The sequence below is a fragment of the Cyprinodon tularosa genome, unplaced genomic scaffold, assembly GCF_016077235.1.
Source record: "Cyprinodon tularosa strain WSP-4 unplaced genomic scaffold, ASM1607723v1 ctg332, whole genome shotgun sequence".
In the NCBI taxonomy this organism is placed as follows: domain Eukaryota; kingdom Metazoa; phylum Chordata; class Actinopteri; order Cyprinodontiformes; family Cyprinodontidae; genus Cyprinodon; species Cyprinodon tularosa.
This window is the reverse complement of record NW_024039044.1, coordinates 539,099-562,879: the sequence shown is the minus strand read 5'-3', so window position 1 is coordinate 562,879 and position 23,781 is coordinate 539,099. Positions and strand designations below refer to the sequence as shown.

Sequence of the window (23,781 nt, the reverse complement as noted above, 5' to 3'; positions counted from 1 at the left end):
ACCACTTCATTTTAATGGGCAGTAGCTGGGATGTAGCTCTCTGTTTTTAGTGTAAAATCCGTCAGTCAGTCATGAGACAGAATTTGACCTGTTAGCAGCACTTTTAAGCAGGTGGTTCTGGTTGCTCTCAGAGGAATGTTAAAACTTGGTTCTCTGATGTGCATGAACTCATTAAAGTATTCCAGTTTACTGAACTTGTTGCCAGCTAGTTTTTTTTTTCTTGTTACAAATGTTTTGAGCAAATTCCCTCCTCGTTTTACATATTCTCACATCCTTGCCTTCCAACCAAATCAGAGAAACCCACTGCACCATTAAATAGATGCTATGTAGGCAATAACTTAATAGTTTATTGAGTGTTTATACTTACAAACAAAACTGCATTAAGTGCTTTCTGAATGCTTGTCACTATTATACTATGTACAATTTTATGGATGTAGATTTAATATTTTATTTTATTCTTCAAAATCTCGAAGTGCGAGTATAAAAAAACTAAATGGAATTTTTTATTTTTTTGTTTTGCCTTGATGTAAGAGGAAACAATATGCAGTAGCTATAATTTATTATGCATTTAAACTGTAGCATTCTAAGTTTGATCACCAGATGAGCTGCATTAACATTGGTATTTAAACAGGTTGAAATATTCCACATTAAGAGCACCTCTGCTCTAATACAGTATGTGCAACACATGTGTGGCAGTACAGCACAACTGATGCAAATTTAACTAACATGTCCAAGCAGAGACCAAGTAATAACAGAACCTAGTCTAATGCTGGACAATGTTGTCTGCTCTATAAAAAGATCCATTTATGTCTGGAAGTAGGACAGTTGGAAGTGAAAGTGACTGCTTACTCATTCTGATCAATTCCACTAAGAACTAGCAACTTAGGGGGGACTCCTAGAGCAATCTCATTCTTAATTGGTCAGTTAATCAATTAATATCAAATGTAAATCGGATAAGTAAAGTCTTAGCACACATAATGTACCTAATCTTGATGAATACACTGGATTCCACGCACTTGATCCCACTTTACATTCAAGCCAATCAGAACAAGATGTGATCAAAAGCACAGACATTCCAGGGCTCTGCTTTTCCCTAAATCTCATCCACTTCTTTATAATTAGTCTAAAATAAGGTATTACAGTAATAAGCCAGCAGACAGAAAAAAATGCACAAGGTGTAACAGCAGCTTTACTGTTGGTTGAACACTGTGCACACAAAAACAAAGTCAATGTATATTCTTGACCAATGTGCAAGAAAATGATGCATCCACAAAATCTGTGTTGTCAGGATCCCTCTGTATAAAGCACAAAAAATTAAAATGACACATTAAATTATATCATAACATGTTTTGCAAACACATACATGGCAGGAAAGTACCTCTTTTCAGAAACAAGTATCCATACTTAACTATTTTGATTATGATGCCAAGCTGACAAGGCTTGCAGCAACACATTGCTCAGAGCAGCCAGTGGGAATGACCCACAGTGTCTCAACTTTGTTTAATTTGCTGTTGCAAAGTTAGAAGGTAAACTCATCCAGTGATACTATTGCAGTCTGGGAAATAAGGGCATTTGATCTGTAGAAAAAGGTATGCTTAACTATGAGGGCTGAAAAGACACAGAAAGGCTAACAGTGCACGCACCATCTGCTTCAGTAACTGTAAGCAATAAGGAACGAAAGCAGAGTGATGAGCCGAAATGCATTTTTTAAAATTGCTGAAATCTTATTAAGTAGAGTTACCGACACAGTAGAGAGCAAGCAGCACTTGGAGGTTGAAGCCAATAAACGGTGAAGAATGAGTCAGATTTGTGTCCATGCTGATGCAGACCAGATGTTATAAACTCAAGTAAGATCCTTTTAGTTCCAGCTTATTTGTCAGTTTGTGTGTCTGTGTTAAATGTCACATTAAAGATTGATGCACTCTTCCTATTATGTTGTGTCCTGTGCATCAGAACAGAGTACCCACTCAGTGAAGCAATAGGACAAATGTCACATGATCAGACCACTAACTTCTTGCAGAGAAATCCTCAAACACAAGAGAAATCTCCAGCCATTTCTGCATAGCAAAGATCCTCTGTGATGTACTATATCAATAATAATGATGTACTTTTTTGTATTACACTTAAAGCAAGGTGCATCGCACAGGTAATTAATTACAAAAAATGTACTGTGCTGTATATAATAAAATACAAAGGCACTGTAGAAAAAGAAGAAACAAAGTGTAACAACAAGGTCAATAATTAAAAGATGATTAAAGTGGGAGAGGATTCTACTAGAGGAGCCCAAACCATAATAGCTAATCAAGCTTCTGTTACAAGCTTACCTTTGGAAAATTCATGAATTTACTTTTAACACTCCTTTTAAGAGGAGAATCAGGAAGATGCACTGAGACTGAGTTCATTCAAAGATTTAAAAACAGATTGTATAACCAGTACTGAACTTCACAGGTAGCCGAAGTGAAGGGTTATTTGGCTTAATGTGTTCATGTTAATGATACAGTGTTTTGTATTAGTTGTATAGGACCAAGAGCTTTTTGAGGCCTAGCAGCAAATCATCATTGCTATAATTGTGATGAATAACACACGGAAAAAATAAAGGTATAGAATTTACTGGAAAAAGATTTTTTTGTAGCAAGTTTAGTTTTTCTGATATGACTAAAGTCATTTGAAAAGTGTAGATCAGACCATTCCCAGATTCTTTCTCTCAAAAGTGTAACACAAACAAAAATAACTACACTGTATGACAGGCTTACTGTTGGCTTTGTGTCCATAAACTTTCATGTCTAATTCAGCAATATTTGACAAAATTACATTTTCAGTCATTAAGATCTTGATGCTTACTGGATCATGGATTACAGGGAGGTCAGAGAGATGTTTGGCTAAATAGATATGATTCTACCTGCATAAAAATGAAAAAAACAGATGATAGATGCTTGCACACAAGTAGCGAGTAATAACAAACCAAGAACTGACCGTTGTGGTACATCACAGGCGAGTTTAAGAAAACTGGAGGATTTATAGGTACCCTAAAAGATCAGTCACTTAAAGAAGATGTGAGGCTTTCAGACGAGGTGTCAGTCACACAGCGCTGAAGACAATTTGATAAACAGTTGTGATCTACAGCATCAAATGCAGCAGAACGATCTACCAACAACAAAACAGAACTACTACTGTTGGCAGTTCATCCTTTGCAACCTTTAAAAACAGCCTTTTTTGTAATCTGGTGCTCATTGAACCAATATTGAAGTTTTATTAAAAAAGGCTTACAATTAAGTACAATCCACTTTCTATTCAATTACAGAAGAAAACAACGTCTCTCTGCAATGTGCATGCTTTGTGATCACACATGCATGCAAAACGTGTTCTCCTTCCATAGAGAGCAGAACGCTGCACTGTAAGGGGAGCAAGTCCTGCCTGAAGCCACCTCTCTCTATGTATGTGTGAAAAGGTCCTGCGTATTCTGACCTATTTACTACAATGCACATACTGTACACTCCGTCTCCGATTTACATTCCTGCTTTTGTGACACGACTACAATTACGAAGGCCATCACATAACATGCATGTTTGGCTGCCTGGAGGGAACAATATTTAAATGCCACAAAGGCAGCTAAATTCTGCGGCAACATTAATTTGATTTATTTTATTGTGCATCTGCAATATTTAAAAGTACATATAAGGTTGATTAAACAGAAAGTTTGTGTTTTAAAGCGATATAAACATGTCCAACTGTTCTTTCCATTTCAAATTGGACTGTGCATTATGCTCTGTTCCATTTTGGTTTTAAACACAACAACTGTAAATGTTGCAGTATCTCCTACGGTGATTTTATTACAGCACTAAATCAGTGCTGCAAACTTTTTAATGTTTTGTCTTAAAAAGATAGAATGTGTCCGTTCCTCATTGGAATAAGCTTTGGAATAAGCTTTTGCTCATCTCTGCTCAGAGATGAGCAGAGATGAGCAAAAGCTCAAAAAGCTGTACAATTTTTTGAGCTGTGTAAGAACATTTGTATGAGACTGAGCGTGATTTAGTTTTATTATTCAGGTTTAAAGCATAAAAGGTCAAACTCATCAAAAAACAGGGTCGATGTTCTTCGATTAGATAAAACTGAATGGAGTCTTATTTTAGTAAATTTAGGTGACTTTTTGGGCTCTGTAGTTGGTGTCAATGACTTGATGCACTAAGCTGGGTTCCTTTAAAAAATGTTCAACCAATCTGTCTTTATGATTTGATTGGATCTTCTCCTTAAAGTGCCTTAACATGACATGTTTTGTGAATTTGCTGCTTAAAAATAAACGGAATTGAATTGAATAAACACAAAGTTGATTCAATCACAAAGTCACCCTTCCTCCACGGCCTTTTCAGACCAAACAGCTAAATGCAAAAGAAGCCTTACTGGGTTAGCTGAGGAACACAGGCCGCTAAAGACCGAGGTTAGTTTTTTTTTTTTTTTTTTGATTATGTTATTATGTTGTTAAAAACTTTTTGTTGGATGCAAAAAGAACCAGTCCTTTGTCCAAAAAGTCACAATCATTCCTGTGCCAACTATATTAGACAGCTCTAAGTCAAAGGATGAGATATAAACTGTTGATTCGTACAGAAAATTAAACTGTTGATCCAAATGAAAATATAATTGGCTTTATTTAACCAAATAGCCTCTCTTCTTAGGCAGACAATAGCCTCTCTGCTCTTTAATAGCACTCTATAATTCTGCACATCACCAGTGAAATGAGGCAAGCACACTCAGGGGTCTGGAGTTAATCAACTTAATGCGCCATGAGGAGCAATATTGGTCTAAGGAGAAAACACTCATGCAGCATCTCCATAGATACTATATGTTGTCTAAAAACCAGGCTACACAGATAGAAAACATATAGGCCTTTCTCGTCTGATTTAAATGTGATCTTTTTTGCTGTCCATTTGTAAGTCTTTCATGTGAACTACAGTTCTGTGCTTAAAATTAGGCTGACATGTGTGTTACTGTAAGTGCAAGTTCACTATGGTGAAAAGGCTCCAGGCTGAGCTGCAAGCAGAAGAAGCAGAGAGGGGTTGGCCTTGTGTTGAAGGAAAGGTCGTGAAAGACAAATGGATAAGTTGAAACAATTACTGAACTTTGACTGACCTTTCTAACTTAATTATCAAGAGACTGGGGTTGTAGAAATATACCGAGAGGCCTCATAGTGACTCTTTTCCCTGTAGTAGACATGGTAAGGAAGAATTTGTGAATATACAGTAGTGATTTCTCTTTAGGGCTGCTCCTTATGGCATACAGCAACTTGCAGGTTTACATTAACTCCTTGAAAGTTTCAATGTTTTGTCCTGTGTGATATAGACAGCTGTGTTAGGCACAGTACTTAAAGCAATTAAGTAGTTGGTAATCCTTTCTTTTACAGTACATCATGTGAACATGGTAGTAACATAGCAGGTTACACTATATTACTAGTGAACAAGGAAAACTTTATAGAGAATTTTGATAAGTGCTGTGCTTCAAATTTTAGGCAGACATGGTAAAGTCAGACTTCTTAGATTTCAAACAATCATTTCCAGGTAACTCATATTAATTTCACCGACGGCAATAAATTAATGTGTTATTATCTAGTAAAATGCAATTTATTACTTGGCATATAACAGGAAACCAAAGCTAGAAGACACCAAGCTAATCTTCTTAACTAAACTCTTATTTATATTTAACTTAAGTTCAGTTTTATAATGCTTTATTTGCCTGATCATAAATTACAATTTATTTTGTAAGCAGTTGGTAGGTGATGGCGAATAAAAGAAACTCTTATGTGGTAACATAATGGTAATTACACACCAAAAGTCTCCATTGTTACATATAATTATAACAATTGTTATAATTATATGCAGGTAATTACTTTCAAATTACATACCTTAATCTTTAGGGTAATCGTTTTTTCTCTTTACCAAGTAATATAGTGTGACTTTCTATGTTTTACATGGTTATTGATGTACTGTAAGTGAAAGCGTTACCAAATAGTTATAGTTGCTTTTCCCAAAAGAATTAACTGTAACTCAGTTACTGAACAAGCAAAGTAAGTAAATACTAGTTTCTGTATGTTCTTAAATTTCAAGTAGTTTGGATGATTTCCTTATTATCAAAAGTTTAAATAAAGATAGGAGCCTCAATCTTCATAAAGGAAATTAATTGCTTGTTTGTTTGTATGGCTGCTACCAGAAAATCCCCATTATATGCATTAGCTATAAAACTAAAATGAACACACATCTTAAAACCTTATGCTCTTAATATAGACTAATTTGGTTTGTGTAGTGGGACAGTGAGTCAAGATACATATTCCAATATGTTTAGATGTTTTTGTTATATTTAATGTTTAGAATTAAACAATCAGTTTTTTATAAAGTTTTTTGCTCCATAACAGGCTTCAACTGGGTGGAAGACTAAAAGATAATACTTTGCAAGCAAATCAAGAAAATATACTTTGTAATAAAATTAATCAAGAGTCAAACAATTCAATAAAAAAAAACAGCAAGACCACTTTTATATGGAGGACCTAGAGTCACTGAAAAAGAAAAAAAGCTATTGCAAATTTCACATTAAAAATCAGACGATTTGAAATCCATTTTGAAAAGCATTTGCTAATTGCACATTTTAAAATTAATTCTGAAAAGCTAACTGTAAACTGTATTTTAAAATCCTGTTTCTAAATTGAAATTCAACAACAAAATCTGATTTGGTGCTCAGGGGCCAGAAGGGTCACGGAAAAGGTACATCAAGCGGGTAAAGCAAAAAGAAAACGCAATTTCAAAAAGGATGGAATTGAAATAAGGAATAACCTTTTTAAAATACTTTATCTGATTAGAAAAGGCATTTATGGTATTTATAGTCTATCTCCACATAGGTAGGTGGACTATAAATATTTTTCTAATCAGATACAGTATTTAGAAAGGTTATTCCTTATTCCATTTCCGTCCTTTGTATATGAAATATATATATATATATATATATATATATATATATATATATATATATATATATATATATATATGTGTGTATGTGCGTCTATCTCAGCTCTGCTGCTCTGTCCTTGTGGTTAAAAGAAGAAATTTTAATTGTCAAGTTGTAGTTAATCACAATATTTGATTGCAAGTAAAAGAAAAGTAGTCATTTAATTTACTGTTTGCATGAAAAACAAATGCGGTTACTAATGCTGCTATTATGAAACACAGTGACTCCTGACACTGACAATTAGCTTCCTTTATTCTGATACTCGTAAATGAATTCTCGTGAAACTAATCACGTTTAGGAATCATCTGATGAGTAAACAGACTCCACCTGCCTGTAATGTAATCTCTGTATAAATATAGCAGTTTAATTCTAGGCTCGTTAGAGAACAAGAGAAAACAGCATCATGAGAACCATGGAAACTGCAGACAGGTCAGAGAGAAAATTTAATTTAATTTCGAACAATACTTCGAAAACCAAAGAAAATGTTAAAAATGTTGTAAATCATATCAGGGATCATTTCATTGAGTTGCAGTAATTTTTTGTCTTTTTCTTTTCTTCCTTTTATGACAAATAACTCTTTGTAAAATAATCTCTGGATGTGCCAGAGGAGTTCCTAGTACGGAGCCAGCCTACCTTGTGGAGATTCTTGAAGTGACTGCACATGTGATGCTAACCCAACAGTTATCTGATAATGGCAGAAAAGATTACACTCTCTGCAATAGACCTGTAGAAGATATACAGAATCCTGTTGCAAACATTACAGGACCTTAGCTTCCTTAACAAGTACAGCTCTCCTTTTTCCTTCTTGTACGTTAAGGCTAAGGTTGTTAAGGTTGCAGATGCTGTAGGATCCCACAGAGCTGCTCTTAGCAAAAATATGGAAAGGCTTTAGGATCTAAAACATATCAATTTCAACATATCTAGTTAAATTCTGTCATCTGAAAATGAAAGTACTATTGACCAACTAAGACATGGACATCAAACTAAACACAGGGACCAGAGAAGAAGATAATTATTTAAAAAGTCAACAAAAGCATGGTAGGACTGGAGAAGCTGTGGAAATCCACTTTCTAGGTAAAAAAAAATTGCTCGCAGGTCATTCATTTTCATTAATCTCATACCTCCCTCTCATGAATCCAACATTTGTGGATGAGTGGCAATGTTAAAAGCAATGTTCTCTCTAATTTATATAATATATATATATATATATATATATATATATATATATATATATATATATATATATATATATATATATATATATATATATATATATATATATATATATATATATGTGTGTGTGTGTGTATAATTAACCCTGGATCATGGAAAGTTAGATGTGTGCTGAAGCTTGTGATACAGTGTAATATTCTGTAGCTCTTTCTCGCCCTGTAACTCTTTAATTACACAGTTTTGCGTTTGTGCTAAAATCAATTATGTAATAGTTAAAGTATTTTATAACTGATATCCATTAATGAAAAATCTTAATGTCACTAGTAGATGAGCATATCTAATTTAAATTTGATCTATTTTTCCCATGTGTCCTTCTTACTTCTCCAGTCATTCTCCAAATAAGCCACTTTAAGAGCTTTCTGGATGCTGTTTAGATTCATTAAACTAAATATTATTTCACAATCAGCACTGGATGCTTAAAATAGACCACTCTTTCACAAGCTGTGAGATCTCCTAAAGCTCTTCATATCTAAGTGCTGCAGAAACCATATCTTAGAATGTGATGATTGACTCCTGTTTACGTTTTTGCTTCATCCATCATGTGAACTTAAATTTAGCAACAAAAAAAAAGAAAAAGGCTGTTAGAAACCGCTGAGTTTCATTGTTCTGGAAGCCTGGACTCATAAATATTCGGGCCGCCATATGTTTTTCATCCAATTGGATTATTTATTTATGCATCTGTATCTCTTTGATGCTCTGAATAAGGACATTTGCTGAACTCCATTACAGAACAATGATGCTTTATCAAACATATTCATCCAAATACAACTCTTAAACACTCAAAACATGAACCTTAAGCTGGAGCTACAATGGAGTGGTTCTGATCAAAGCATAGTCACATTAGTATGGCCTAGAACAAAAGCAGATCTACTGTAAATCCAGTCAACAATCTTTACCAAGATAATTCACAATCTACAAAACTGACAGAGGCAAAACTCAACAATTGTTGCCATACAGTATTTCCACTAAAATGTGTTTCTATGTATAACTTAGTCAGGGTGCCCTTAATACAAATGATATGGATACACTCAGCAGCTTCCAGAAGGATACTATGATGTTTGTTTACAAAATAATTTTCACATCCATGCCCTATCCCATCTAAGTGAAAAGTCGTTTTCTAATTGTCCTTCTGGTATTGCTTCAAAAAGACCAGACAGATGGATTTCACTGCTTTTAGCTTTCATTTATTTTCACCGCCTTTCCTTCATTTTACCTAATTTTCCATTTGTTGTGTTGATGCTAATAAAAGGTGGGCTGTTTGATTGTCTAGTAATCCAATCATTGCCTTTTCTCATTTGAAATTAAAACCTGTCATCATTAATCGTGTCCGCTTGTGCTCTATGGAAGCAAACAAGGCATTTATCTGTAGGACATGGTTTATTTTTGCAGCTATTTTCATTCCTAAACACAAAACTAAAATCATTGCTGTTCCAGATTAATGCCTCTGGGGGAAAAAAAGTTTTTTCCTCTTCTCGTTTTTTCATCTAGTTCCTTCCCAAAACGCAATCTAACCAATATTACTTTCTCTGTGAAATCAATAGTTTTATCACTGAAGCTGCTGGTGCTTGTGTGTGGATTTCACCTACCTGTTCTTACTCTTTCGACAAGCCTTTATCCTTTTTCTTTAAAGTAACTGAGTGTCTGTTAGCCCTGAAAGAATATCTCTGGTCTGAAAATAAAAAAGTAATAACATATCAATTACACTGAGGAGATGTTTAAATGCTTATCGTGTTCCTATCTTCTACTAGTCTGTGCTTTGCCCTGAGTAAGAGTTTATCTCTGCACAAGGAGAGCATCAGTAATGTGTGCTTATTTGTGAGAACGAAGCGATTTGTTGTGCTTGCTTCCTAAGAAATAGTTTTTATTTAGTGCGTTTTAAAAAAAATAATAAGAATTTACAACCCTGAACCATCTGCCACGGTGCATACAATGGGATCTAATCTGAAATTATGGCTGTTAAACAGAAAATATAAAGCAAGCAAATGAAACCTGACTTCTGATTGGCTGCTGGGTCTTTGGTCCCTCTTCATGGACTATGGGATGAACAGGAGTCCCTCTAACCAAAAAAGTAAGAAAAACAAAGGGATGTGGTGCTACTTTTTTAATCTAAGCGCTGTTTTTTTTTTTTTATTAAGTTATTTAATCCACCATAAGTTGGCAGCAGAGCTAACGTACAGGTCATGATAAAGCACCAGTGTTATATTACTGCACAGCAATAACATAGTAATATCATAGCAAAACGTCTGTGGATGAGCTGCCAGCTTCATAAAGATGTTCTTTACCCGTGCTTTAGAAAATATGTTGTTTTTATGTGTAAGTGAGCGTGGGTTTAGAGTCAGCACCTCCAGACAACAGAAAGTAAAGCTTTTTATACATCCTCTGCATTTACACTGAACTCACTATGCACCTATTAGCTAGTGATACGAGAAGAAGGATACATAATGAAATCCTTTGAAAATTTTATAAATATTTGGAAAAATCTCTACTAATAAAGTTTTTTTCAATATTGTTTTTAAAGCACTGAGATAACCTCTGTCATGTATTAAAAGTGTAGCTGAAAGCTTAGCGATGCCTGACTTTTTCAGTATTGTCTCAAATTTTGTATGTAGGTAAGTAAAGAGGGAAGCAAATAAAAGTTATATATTTGCTAATTGATGAGGTGGTAGTATTTCAGAGTCATGTTTAGAATATGGTGGCTATATACTGTATATATTTCATGGGTTTGAAACAGCAGCATGGTTTGAACAGTAGCTATTCTTGAAGCTGCACTGGCTTCAAAAAGAACCAAAACAGTATAATGTCAACATCTCATCCAGTATTGGCAGGAACCATTCCAGAATATACCCATAAATAATGGCATACTCTGACTTAGCAGTCAAATTCATTTAGCACTGACATAGCAGTCAGTTGGCTCCAGGCTACCCTGAGGGGTAGACCTCAAAATTGATGTCTAATTCTAATTCAGGCTGGTTGCTAGGTGACTGAGGCAAGTTTTAAACATTTAATATATTGTTGGATTTTTAAATATACTTTTAAGATTCTCAGAAATGCAAGATCATTGATATAATAAAAGAGGGGGATGAAGACATAAGGAGCGACTCTGATGTAACCTTTTTTTTCTTAAGATGCACATATCGTTTTGCTGTCACTCTATGGTCATAGATCAGGGTTAGTTCAACAAGCCAAGAAAAAAAAAAAATAACGGCAATAATTTATACCATTTATCTATTTAACAAACCAGAAACTGCAGTTTACCTTCCACCACTTTACTCTACATAAGATACTGTAAATATAAGTCACCTTATAACTCTCCTTCTTTGTTTCTTCCCATCCGCTGTATATAACTGGATGCACTGTATATACTTTATGCATCTTTTCCTCATTTTTGCACCTTATGTTTTTTATGGAGTAAGAGCCGATGTCACGAGTGAATATCTCCATTGTGAGATCAATAACGTTTCATTCATTTATTCATTCATTCAGGTAACGTTTTATTTTGTTTCCAGTCAAACACAAAACTAAAGGACAGTAATTGATACGATCAGCATGATCAGTCTGAAGCGCAGTAGACATTGCAGGTAATAGCAACAGTCATTTGCTACCAGGAAGGCAGAGCTAGATCTGTTCCTTGGAAACACTTTGGGAAGTTTGCTGCTTGCATGTGTCTGCAGATTGATGTAGGAAACCTGTTCAAACATCTGAAACTATCAAAAGTTGAGTTAGTGGAATATATTTAACATACATTTAGATTTAGGGTGATCTCTCAGCTACATAAAAATTTATTTCTGTTTTTGATTATAAATATTTTTTCTAAATGATACAAAAAGTACTAGTATCTATTTTATTCTTAAAATCTTAATATAACAGCCCACATTTTATAAAAAAAAATTTCTGGTAGCCGTTTTCAAAGGATGGTTTTACACTAAGGTATAAAAAAACAACAACTTCATAGCAAGTACTTTGAGTTTACTTGTGAATAATGGAAAGTGAATAAATATATGAAATGCTTTTCCATATTCCTGTAGCTGTGACTGGACTAGAAAAAAATGCATAAAAGAGGAAGAATAAATGTGAAAATAACTTTTAGGAAATCTGGACCCATTGAGACTTTTAGGAAAGGCTGACTGCTTACGTGGAAGATCAGGTCACTATAATTTTGATGGAAACCTACCGTAAATAAATATTTTGTACTCCACAGTGTCCCCTAGTAAGTGAAACCCCAAAATATGGATTCTTTACAAACAGCCAGCAGATTTAGCAAAAATATTCTCATTCAAAATAAATGCAAAACCTGAAAAAAGTTGATTTCTATTGCCAAATGAAAATAGTGTGATACTTTAATGTACATAAAAGTCTAATCTGTTGGCTTTGACATGCAGGAGCAAACCAGAGTGCTGAATAGTTTGGTGTCCGACCACAACTGGATCTCCTGGGTGGTGTGAGGAATTTCCTGCTGATGTTTAACATAACATTTTATTCTGTGTGTGTGTGCAGCTACCTCGACAGCCTAGATCGGATCGGCGCAGCAGACTACCAGCCGACAGAGCAGGACATACTCCGAACCCGAGTGAAGACCACAGGCATCGTCGAGACGCACTTCACCTTCAAAAACCTTCACTTCAGGTTAGGAGAACCTCGACAAAACCCTCTGAGTTTGTCCACCTGCTCCAGATTCCACTCAGCAGGAGATCCTATCTGTATTTAATTAGAACCAATGGTTTAAACAAGTATCTATATTTATGATTCTCTGGCGCTTTAATGAATTTAAATTCAATTAGACCACAGAGCAGAGGGAATAATGGAGAAGAAGGGAGGCGATATGATGAGAAATGAAATGGAAGGGAATTTTCTCTGCAATAATTCTCCTGAGCTAAAGCTCACTTATAAAGCAACAAATGGTAAATAAACTTTTTTTTTCTCCATTTCTCAGCAATAAGTTGCTGTGGTGATCCAGAGGTTCCACATATACGGTACTCTGGTAGCTGCTGTTCTATCTGTTTTTCTTTGAGAGGCCCATCCTGCAGATATTCAGCTGCGCTGCTATTATTGGCAGTCATGCAGTGTGGGAGGATTCCCTGTTCCTGCACTGGGCGGAACCCATCAGCCGGCCTGCCATTATACCCATTCCAAACACACTCGGCTGGCTTAGTTTCACTCTTAGCTCAGGCCTCTCATTCTGAACGCCACAAAAACCATACAGAGTCAGGATGGGGTGTTTTCCTTTTCTGGCAAAATGATCTAAATGTTTAACATCTGTTGTTTATACTTTTCTCTTCAGGTTCAAAGATTTAATATTTTTAGCTTTTCTTTGTTCCTCAGCAATTCAATCGGGTTTTGGTCTCTGCAGGGAAAGTTTGCAGGATGATTTAATATAAAATCATGAAATACTCAAATCCCTACATAAAAAAAGAAGCATTTTTCTAAAGTGTGTTTGGAATAAAAGACAAGGTCACAAAAATGTGTTGTACAGATGATATACTTGCAGTATTAATTTCTGCAGGTTTAAATGTTTAAAAAGATAAATCTTAACAATTATTTATTTGATACTATAGTTGTGTGCACAACTAAGAATTTGTTCAAGTTTTTTTCTGAACCAAATGAGGTCACACCTATACACTCATATACAGCACAGTTCAAGTATATACAGCACTTTACCACTGTCTGGTAGCCATCAGCAAGCTTCTGGCACCACTCTGCTGGATAGTAGGCCATTTGTCTTGGCAGATACTGTATGGGATAGTTCTCTTTAATTGTCTGCTTTCTTGGCATGTACTCAGTTTTTGGGTTTGGGTTATTCAAACGTCCAAATGTTTTGGAATCTGGATCCATTTACACATCACTGTGCTGTTGGAACACCTCAGAATAAGCAGCACCATATCAGAGCAATTTATTTAGGATTTCATGAACTGGAGACTGTAGGAGCACCAGGGTTGTTTTCTCCTATGATTCTGACTGAGGGTGAGCTTGGATAAAATTTGCTCACAGGAACAAGTCAGCTTCTTTTTTCTTTTTTTCATTTTGATCCATATTTTGCATTATTTATATTAGTAGTACTATAATGATCAAATTATAATTGTCTTAAAGCTTTTTTTGTGTGTTGGAGGACTGATTTAAATCTGATCGCGAGTACTCAGTGTCTATGCATGAATAATTGTTTCCTCTCAAACATTTTAATTGACATTTTGTTCACCTTCTCTTGCAGTTATTTTCATTTTCTTACTTACTTAACCATTTTCCATGTGATGATTTAAGTTTTTCTGGGTGATCTTCATACAACGTGATTGTGGTAATTTAGAAAAATATAGCTGACTAGATATAATATTTAAACATTAAAAACATTTTCACTGTTACAAATGTGACCTATATGTTATGAGTATTTAAAGCAACAGTTGTGCTTGAAAGTTTAAATACCTTTCCATTAAATACAGAAAAAAATCAGCAGTCAGTAAATTTTAAAAATCACAACATCAATTTTGAATATTGATAGGTAGATGGATAGATATAAATAGGCTTTGAGATTTAGAAAACATTATTTTTTTTGTGTTCCCCTCGTGTCCATCAGGCTGTTTGATGTGGGAGGTCAGAGGTCAGAAAGGAAGAAATGGATCCACTGTTTTGAAGATGTGACGGCCATCATTTTCTGCGTGGCTCTGAGTGGATATGACCAGGTGCTGCATGAGGACGAGACCACGGTAAGGACCCAACATGTCTGTGTTTGTTGGACTGCTTAGCGTTTTTCCTAATGGCCAAGTAGCTTTAAGTAACATAAATCTCTGTGAGTTATTGAACAGTGTGTTTTTCACAACAGAACAAGTCAGAGCTTTCATTTGTATTTTTATAGTATAAATTTGACAAACTGATTTTTTTTTCCTTTTTTTTTTTACATTTTTGATATTTGGTCTCGTTTTTGAAAAATTAAAACTGCAATAATTTGTGAGAAAACAATGCTGTTAACAGATTAACACTGATAATGTGTGACTATAATTAAACTGTCTGAATAATGAACACAAAGACAACATTTTTTAAAAGACCCGCCCTCTCCGCTTTAAAGGAAAAATGCACATGCACAACCCTTAACATGCTCCCCGAGTAGGAGCACCTATTAAATGGGTGCAAGAGCCTACAGGAGCCCATTTCTCCTCGTGCATGCTCTGCTTAAAAATTGCTGTTTGCATCGCTCATACAAGCTTACTTTCGAAAAAGAAGATTTACACTATGTCACACTCACCACTTGTAAGTGAAAGTGGGGATGAGCACCTAGGACGGCCTTATGTAAACATATCACCAGAATGATTGACAATTAGGAGGACCACTTATTTTGATGATCCACCTCAAAAAAGAACATCCTCTACTATAACTTTAAATAATAAAATAGTTTTAGTTTGTTTCGATAGGATCAGTCCTCCATGTAATCACAAGCATCAGATCTGAAGTCAATGCTCTGTTTTAACTTATATTTCAAACCCAAGCTTTCCCTCTGAGCGGTTTGAATCAGGATAGTTGGCTCGAAAAGCCGTTCTATTTTTGCTGACGTCATAAAGCATCCCAGTAAGCCTGGACCATCAGAACACGACCAAATGTGAAAAATACAACATGCTCCCAGGAGAAACTGGTTACATGCATTAGTTCAGTAAGTGTCGTGTTGATGTAACCTGTTGTTTGCAGACACAGAGGTCATTCTGACATTTTGAGCTAAGCCACTTTTTTTTTTGCTGAAAGAACAAAATCCTTCTTTTCTGCAGCAGGAACAGAGACTCATTCCCTGCAAGCTCAGTTCATTCCAGGGGTGTTTTATAACAACACAGAAGATGATGGAGGAAATAAACACAGAACAGATTTGTAACTGTGATTGTTAGCTGTCTATAAACTGAGCCACTTGCAGCTGATCGGTAGAAAGCTTGAAGTTATTTACTAAAAATCAAGGGTGCTTTTGAGCAGAACTCATCATCTTTCTGTTGTCAGATAAAAATTATTCGATTTTATTATCACCAAACTGGAAGTGATGGCGTAGGAGTTCTAATTAGCGACAAATGTTTTTCCTCTTGGCTCCCACATTCTCCCTCTGTTTTACTATCAACAGCCTCCAGTTCAGCAAAAAATATTCCAACATTGGAAAGAAATGCGAACGACCTCCCAGTAATGGGACCGATAAGGCGGAACATGTCACGATCCGGCAGCTCATTTAAGTCACTCCTCTGCTCGGGTTTTAATTAGAAAGCAACTTTTCTTATAATACTTATTTGGTTCTTATAAAAGTGAGGAGAAGGAAATGTTGATTTTTTTTCTCTCTCCCAAAGCAATATAATCCTTTTACAAAAAGAAGCTTTCATTCAGGTTTCTTTTTAGGTGATGTGTAGCAAAGACTACAAGTTTGCTATCCGGATTAAAATACACACAGTTGGAGTGTATTTACTAATTTTGTACCATTTTATTTTCTTTATCAGAGTAAAGGCAGCTGAATGAACACTTATGAGGTGTTTGTGTCTTAAAATAGTTGACCATTTTGGACCAAACCAAGTGCCATGCATGACTTTGTTTTACTTAAACTCCCAGTTTAATCCACCAAAGTCACAAAATGTAAAAAGTACTTCAGCTTGCAAGAAATTCAAGGTGATGCACTTTAGTGGCTAAAATCGTCCTTTGCCAAAATTGTGTATAGGTCTGTTTAATAAGAAAGGAGTTCCTGTTACACTCTTGTTAAAAATGCATTTTAAAAGAGTAATGATATATAAAAGACAAAAGCACAGGAAAGACTCTATAACCTGCATCAGAAGAAAGAGGCTGCAAGCTGTTAGAAATGTTATACTGCTCACCCCCTGTAGTTATAATCCAATTATTTGACTCGTTAAAGCAACACTTACATGCACTTTGTCTATGGTATAAATCGTCTCTACAGTCTTATATTGCCCGGAGCTTTGTCAAATTAACCTGTTGGTTAGTAACAGAATTAAACTACTACTGTACCTGATTTTTATTTTGTTCTCATCAGTCCCAGGACATTTTCCCAGAAGATCTGTAGATCATAAGAATGTTTTGTTTTTTCCCCAAACACGAGAGGCCTTTCTGTTCTTTGGGAGATCTTCCATAGATATAATTTTTGCTCAATCTCTTTCTCATTGTTAAAACATCCATTTTGACCTTAACTGAGCTAAGGCATGGTTAAGGAAGTTCTACTTTTTGTTGGTAAAATTTCACTATTAACTTTACTGCACTTAATTTTTTTTTTTTTCTCTTAGAGGGATTTTTGTACTGTAGACTCATGGGCTCCATCTTTGTTCTCGCTGTGGTTTTCTGGAGTCTTTACAGCTATCTTCACATAGCAGGTCTTGATGCTCATGTCTAAAATATGTTGTTTTTCACACGATTATTCATAAAACAAATTAAATATGAGTGGCACCTGACTTTGTGCAAACAGTTCAGGACACCAAAGCAACCTGGATGCACAGAGAAGGAAAACGTCACATCAGTCAGTGGTTTCTGCGCACGGCTGCTGATTCTATTGTCTTTCTTTGTTATTGATCAACTGTTGCCCAATGGGAGCCAACAATATTTAGACCACATCATGGAAAATAAGAAGAAAACGGAGCATAGTGATTACCAGTGGTCTTTAGCTGATCTGTGTGGATGTGTAGTGGGAGCCAAAGCAATGACATAAAAGTTGAATAAAATGCTCCATGACCGTTCAGACTACAGTTACTTTGAAGTCCATCATGAATTTGATTTAGTATCACTAATGAGAAAAGTTCAAATTTGATTTTTAGATATTTTCTTTAGGTGAAAAGATCGGATTTACGCTATTCAGACTGCTATAAAAAAAAAGATCATATATAATCCAAATATGGGCAAAAATATCAGGCTTGTGTCAATTTTGCCTTCTGTGTGAATGTAGCTCAGCCTTACAAATAGCTTTTTAACCATTTTTTAGATTGGGATATATTTTGTTACTTTTTAAGAGATAACTTAGCCTGCTTCATGTTGTCAGATAGATTCTCTTACAGCGATTTCCTATTTCTACAGGTAGCATTACATACAAGGGAAGCCTTTTTATACTGGGTCATAATGCTTTTGATAGAAATATTATCATTAAAAATGGAAAGAAAAAACAAAGAAATCTAAAACATTAAAGTGTTATGATATCTTTAAAGTGGAGAAAACAGTCTGTGTACATGTTTTAACTGGAACATTTAAGTCCATCTGAGGACCAAAATGTTCCGGGGTAAATGTAGACACAAGATGAAGTCAAATTAAAGGAATCTCGCTAACTGAACAAACTGTCAAAGCGCCGTGCTTTCCCCTCATATAAAATCCCCTCATAGGCTCCATCTCGGAGCCCCTGACTCCTTCTGTTGGTGTTGGTGTTGCCTGTTAGTACAAACACACCCTGCACCACTTATTCTCTGTTACTCCCCTCTTTCTTCTGAAGATCTGCATGTACTGTTTGGTTGTTGCTGCTCTTCATCGTGTTCTCTAAATGACGACTGCTCGTTGTGAAGGCTGTCTTCCTGCCCTGTGAACTCCTTTCTTGCAGCACTGGATGTGTGTTACAGTAGTTGTAGTGAATGGGGCAACTTGGGGAAGGGCCTTCTGGATATGGGTGGGTCCCTTGCGTTTTCTGTTCCTTCTCTAAGCTCCGCCCTGCAGCATCTCTGGCTCCTTCTACTCCTGTCCCTGTTGCCACCGGCTGTCCTCTCTAACCAATCAGCTGTCAGATCTTCTGCAGATGCTCCACCCACAGACAGGTATGAAAACTTCCCAATAGGTTGACACACTCAGCAGCTGAAAGCAGGTCCTCTCTGCGTTTGTGAAGCTTAGCTTTATTCTCTGTTTTAAAGCTCCTCTTTTCTTCCTTTTCTCCTCATGTGAAACAGTCGTCTCTTGGTAGTCTGACTTCTCTACACGCCCTCTTTAGGAACGAGGCAGCGTCTGATCAGAACCAGAGAGAAACTGCTTTCAGCTCACAGTTTGAGGCAATCTGTCTGTTTTAATCACCAGGTCCTTTCGATGTAGCTAGACTCATTGTTTCTAATGTGTGAACATGGAAAACTCACTGAAATGACTAACTTTCTTATTATTTATGAATGTAATGAGAACGATTAATAACAAGAGTTAAAAGAAAAATGTTCAGCATAGAAGTTCCGTAAAATAAGGATGTCAAAATAGAAATTTTACTTACATTTGTTGGTTTGATGAGATTAAAAGAGGTTTTGATACTTTCTAACCAGCTGCAGTGTTAATTTAGCAGCATTTACATCCGCTCAAGTTTCTATTTATCTCAATACTGTAGAGTTGTTTAATTACTGATGTTTTCAGCCACTCAGTATCACCCTCATTATCATTTTGTCAGCTCTTATTTATTCAAATATTAATTTTACAATTCTTGGTGATTATTTATTGGCTATAAAAAATCGAACTGAATCATTAAAAGTCTTGATTCCAAAATTTGTTATATCATATAGATTATCAAAAACCCATGTAAGGTCAAATGAAACCTTTACTGGTAGGTTGAATTCCTCTTATAAAGTGGGAAGAAGCTTTAGCATCATTCTGTATTGATATTTCACCACTCTTTTTGCCTTAGTTATTAGTTGTTGTTTTTTTATTGTTTGGTTGTTCAGACTGAACATTTAAGCATAGTCCAGAAATTTTCAAATTTATTTACTTAAAGCTCTGGGAATGCTATTCCTGCAGGTTCAAGACAGTCTAAATCCAACCCATGACAATTTAGGTTAATGCTTGAGAACATTGGAATTAGTGGCTCTACTGTGTCCAGATTTAAACCATTTGACTGTTAGGATGTTTTAGAGCAACTCAAGAATCACTTCAGCTCAAAACCACAGGATCACTGGTATCACTGTCCATGATGACGCCAGTTCTACAGTGGTATGGACACAGATTACCAGGAATTACACAGATTACCAGGAATTAAGCCTCTGCTCCAGAATAAACACCATTAAGTTACATAAACTGAATACACTGAATTGAACAGCATTTGGGGAGATGAGAATTAACAGCTCCACTTATTCTTTTTAAGGCTTAATTAAAGACATCTAGTATGTCCTGATGCATCTCAATAATCCAGAAAAAAAAGGTTGACAAAGTCTTCTGGAAGGGCTGTCTTTGTTGAAGTGTTTCGTCTGTTCTCCAAGACTCCTTCAGTCTGCGGAGTTGGAGGTAAACTCAGCATCAGAGGCAGTATCTAGGCATAGTCAATCAACAAGTTTAATGGTGACTGGTTGCTCACATACAGAAGAGAACCAACAGCCTGATAATGGATAGTGGTACCTCGATGACCACTAATTGCTCCCAGAGGGACTGAGTCACGCTCGTAATAATAGCATCATAGTGACCGCTGGCCTTCAGATGAGTGAAAACTGCAGAAGAGCCCATGCTTTGTCTCTTTTAGGGAGGAAAATGTCCTCATCTTGGAAAGAGAGGAATATAGGTTTGTTAAAAATAAAAAATAAAAATAAAAACGTAAAAGAAGGTATTTTTGTGAAGAGAAGCTGCCCATCATTGAATAAAGATGGAGGCAAGTCGTTCCTTTCTTGTTACTGCAAGCACGACTCAGCCCTCTGGGAACAATAAGCTGTCATCTGAGTACTAATAATCTTTCTTTGGGTTGTTTATTTTCTTTAGCATTTAAGTAACCACTTTTAATTGTTAGCATTAACCTGTTAAACCTCTATGCAAAGTGAATGCTTCTAAGGCTTAGTTTACCCATAATTCCTCAGACTAAAGAAGTCTCTTAGAGAAGAGACATTTCAACAAAAAGGAACCTGTTCAGATGATTATTCAACAGTTTTTCTTGATGAATCTGTCATTTATTCCATTAAAACTGTGTTTTAATGAAATCATCAAGAGGCTAAAATTTATTCGGATTTTTTAATGTGTCTTTGATGATTGGATGCAAATTCTTCCATTCATGTCAAATACTGGTTTGGCTTGACTAATACTAAAATGTATTTGTTATATTTTGTAATCAACTAATTACTGTTCTATGGTGCATGCTCACCATTGTTTTAGCGTCTCCCAAATGAATCAGAATGAAAGGGATTTGGTTAGATAATAATTCTTCTTTCATGATTTCATGTCCAGAACATTTCACAAAAAGTTACGTTTGAAAAGATTCCCATATGTTTTATGTGCCTTGAAGTGTGGGGCTGATTCATTTAAGTCAGTTTTTACTAAACTGTTGTTGCATAGAAAAAAAACTGTCTTGGGGCGTGCAGATGGCGTAGCGGTAGCACGCATGACCCATTTATAGAGTCCTTAGTCCTCGACACGGCCGACCCGGGTTCGAATCCGACCTGTGGTCCTTTGCCGCATGTCGCTCCCCCTCTCTCACACCCCCTCTCATGTCAGCCTACTGTTGAAAAAACGAGCCACTAGTGCCGCAAAAACTCAAAAAACAAAACAAAAAAAACTCTCTCTTCAGCACCTCTAGAGGTGGAAATCCTCTCAGGTATTCTGGCAAGAAGTGATTTTTGTTTTTTTTAGTATTACCTAATGCAGTTAGTGCAGACTCCAACCCACCGCTAACAAGCTAAATATGCATGGCTTTGTACAGATCACTGGCAGTAAGTGTTACTAATAATCTCTAAATGTTGCATGCTGATCCAAATATTAATACCAGCAGAACACAAGCAGTGGTGTTGGTCCTTAAAACGTCTGTTCTGCTTCCCGGTTTTAACTTTCATCAGTTCTTCCCTCAGTTCAAATTACTTGATGTTTATATCATCATTATTCCATGTTTTTTTTTTGTTTTTTTTATGACCGCTGGGTGCCACGAGTTTCTTCTGTCCCCTAATGTCATTCTCTACCTTTTGACCTGCTCTGATCTCTCTCCTGCAGAACCGCATGCACGAGTCTCTGAAGCTCTTCGACTCGATTTGTAACAACAAGTGGTTTAACGACACCTCCATCATTCTCTTCCTCAACAAGAAGGACCTGTTCGAAAACAAGATCATCAAGTCTCCGCTCACCATCTGCTTCCCTGAATACAACGGTACATCCTTCACAGTGAATGGTCATTGTTTGCTGGATCCCGATTTAAATATTGAAAGGCCGCCCACTTTTCTACCTAAGGGATCAGATCATTTAAAATCTTAAGGCTCATGTTTTATGCTCAGCTAATCTGGTCACTACTTACATAGGCAGGTTTCTGAGCAAATCTTAGAACAAAATCAAGAGAAAGGCGCCTTCCTTTGAGGACAGGCAACAATATGTGACACGGTGAATGCTTTGGTGCTAATCCTTATTCTTGTAAGAGACTAAATCAAAATTAAAACTGACCAAAGATGAGGTAAAAAAAAATTACAACTACTAAAAAAGCAGAACGTAGACCATCACCAAGCAGCAACGTTCACCCCAAACTGTGAATTTGTGTCTTACCTATAGCTAAAACTTGCATATCAAATTTAAACGAATTGTTCCTTGCAATGAGGCAAAGCTCTTGTAAAAAAAAAAGTCATATAATCTATTCATAAGTTTTCAATAATTTTTGTCTTCAGTAAAATACCTGCGTCTGTCAATACTCACTACTGCCACCCTCAGGTGTAGTGGGGAACTGCTTGTTCAATCAAATATCCCTATCTCACAATGTTAGAGAATCTTTAAAAAAAAAAATCCTGTATCCAGATTATGATCTGGATCATCACCAAAATGTAATGGATAGTTCCTTAGCATGAGATGCTTCTGATGAAAAAAAATGTATTAAAAACGTTTCAAGTTATCCTTTACAGAGACAGACAGACAAACAGACACACAAGTTCTCCTAAGAACATGACCTCCTTAGCAGAGGTAAAAAAAAAAAAAAGGATTCAAGCTCCTGGAACCTGGGTGTGCGAGAACACAAGACAAAACAACAAAAGGTGAAAGTGCATGAGAGCGGTAGTGGCAAGGCAATAAGAGAAAAAAAAAAGGACTGTGGGAAAGAAGGGTGCAGAAAGAAAAGGAAGCAAGACTGTGAGAAAGAAGGGATTAGAATTCCAAAGCTGTCCCTTCCCCTCTTCATCCCTTCCCACTTGCCGGACTCTGACCAAGTTCCTGCTGAAGCAGCCAGACAGCGTTGCTAATAGCCGAGAGCCACTGAGACATCAGAGACGCTTGGACCAAAAAATTAGTCCGGTCACTGAGATCAGACTCATCTCAAAAGCATGAGAACAAAGGAAAGCAAGCCAAGAGCTGGCAGAAAACGGTCCTCACCCTATCAGCTAAACATGAAGTGGAACTAAAGGACACAGTGGATTTTGGATTTGGTGTGAAACTGATCCCCACACTGACTGTAGAGTTATTGCTCCAGTCACTGTTTTTAGCTTCAGGTGGCCAGAAATGTCAGATTGTAGATACTGTAGCTGCTGATTGGTTCGTATTAATAATACAGAAAACAGCAAACTGCAGCAACAAATACAGGACATATTACCTACCATAACTTTCAATTTACTGTACCTAACTCTGTTCCAGCCAGTCTCAGACAGTTGTCCATGTTTTATATTCATTAAAGCCTGCTGGCAGTGAGCCTGGCACACCTCAGCAGAATGTTTGCTGAGCTTGAAAGGCTAA

The 23,781-nt window shown here is 36.2% G+C and overlaps 1 protein-coding gene across 2 annotated transcripts in view; it reads left to right on the top strand.

Annotated features, from left to right (window-relative positions):
• The window catches only part of gnao1a (guanine nucleotide binding protein (G protein), alpha activating activity polypeptide O, a), a 146,993-nt gene that overhangs the window by 107,421 nt on the left and 15,791 nt on the right, over positions 1-23,781 (top strand). Inside the window, exons 5-7 of one of the 2 annotated variants that reach the window (XM_038293968.1) lie at positions 12,715-12,843; positions 14,783-14,912; positions 22,072-22,225. In XM_038293968.1, coding sequence (XP_038149896.1) covers positions 12,715-12,843; positions 14,783-14,912; positions 22,072-22,225 — 413 coding nt within the window. The remainder of the gene's footprint in view (positions 1-12,714; positions 12,844-14,782; positions 14,913-22,071; positions 22,226-23,781) is intronic. The other variant, XM_038293967.1, reaches the window with a different exon arrangement.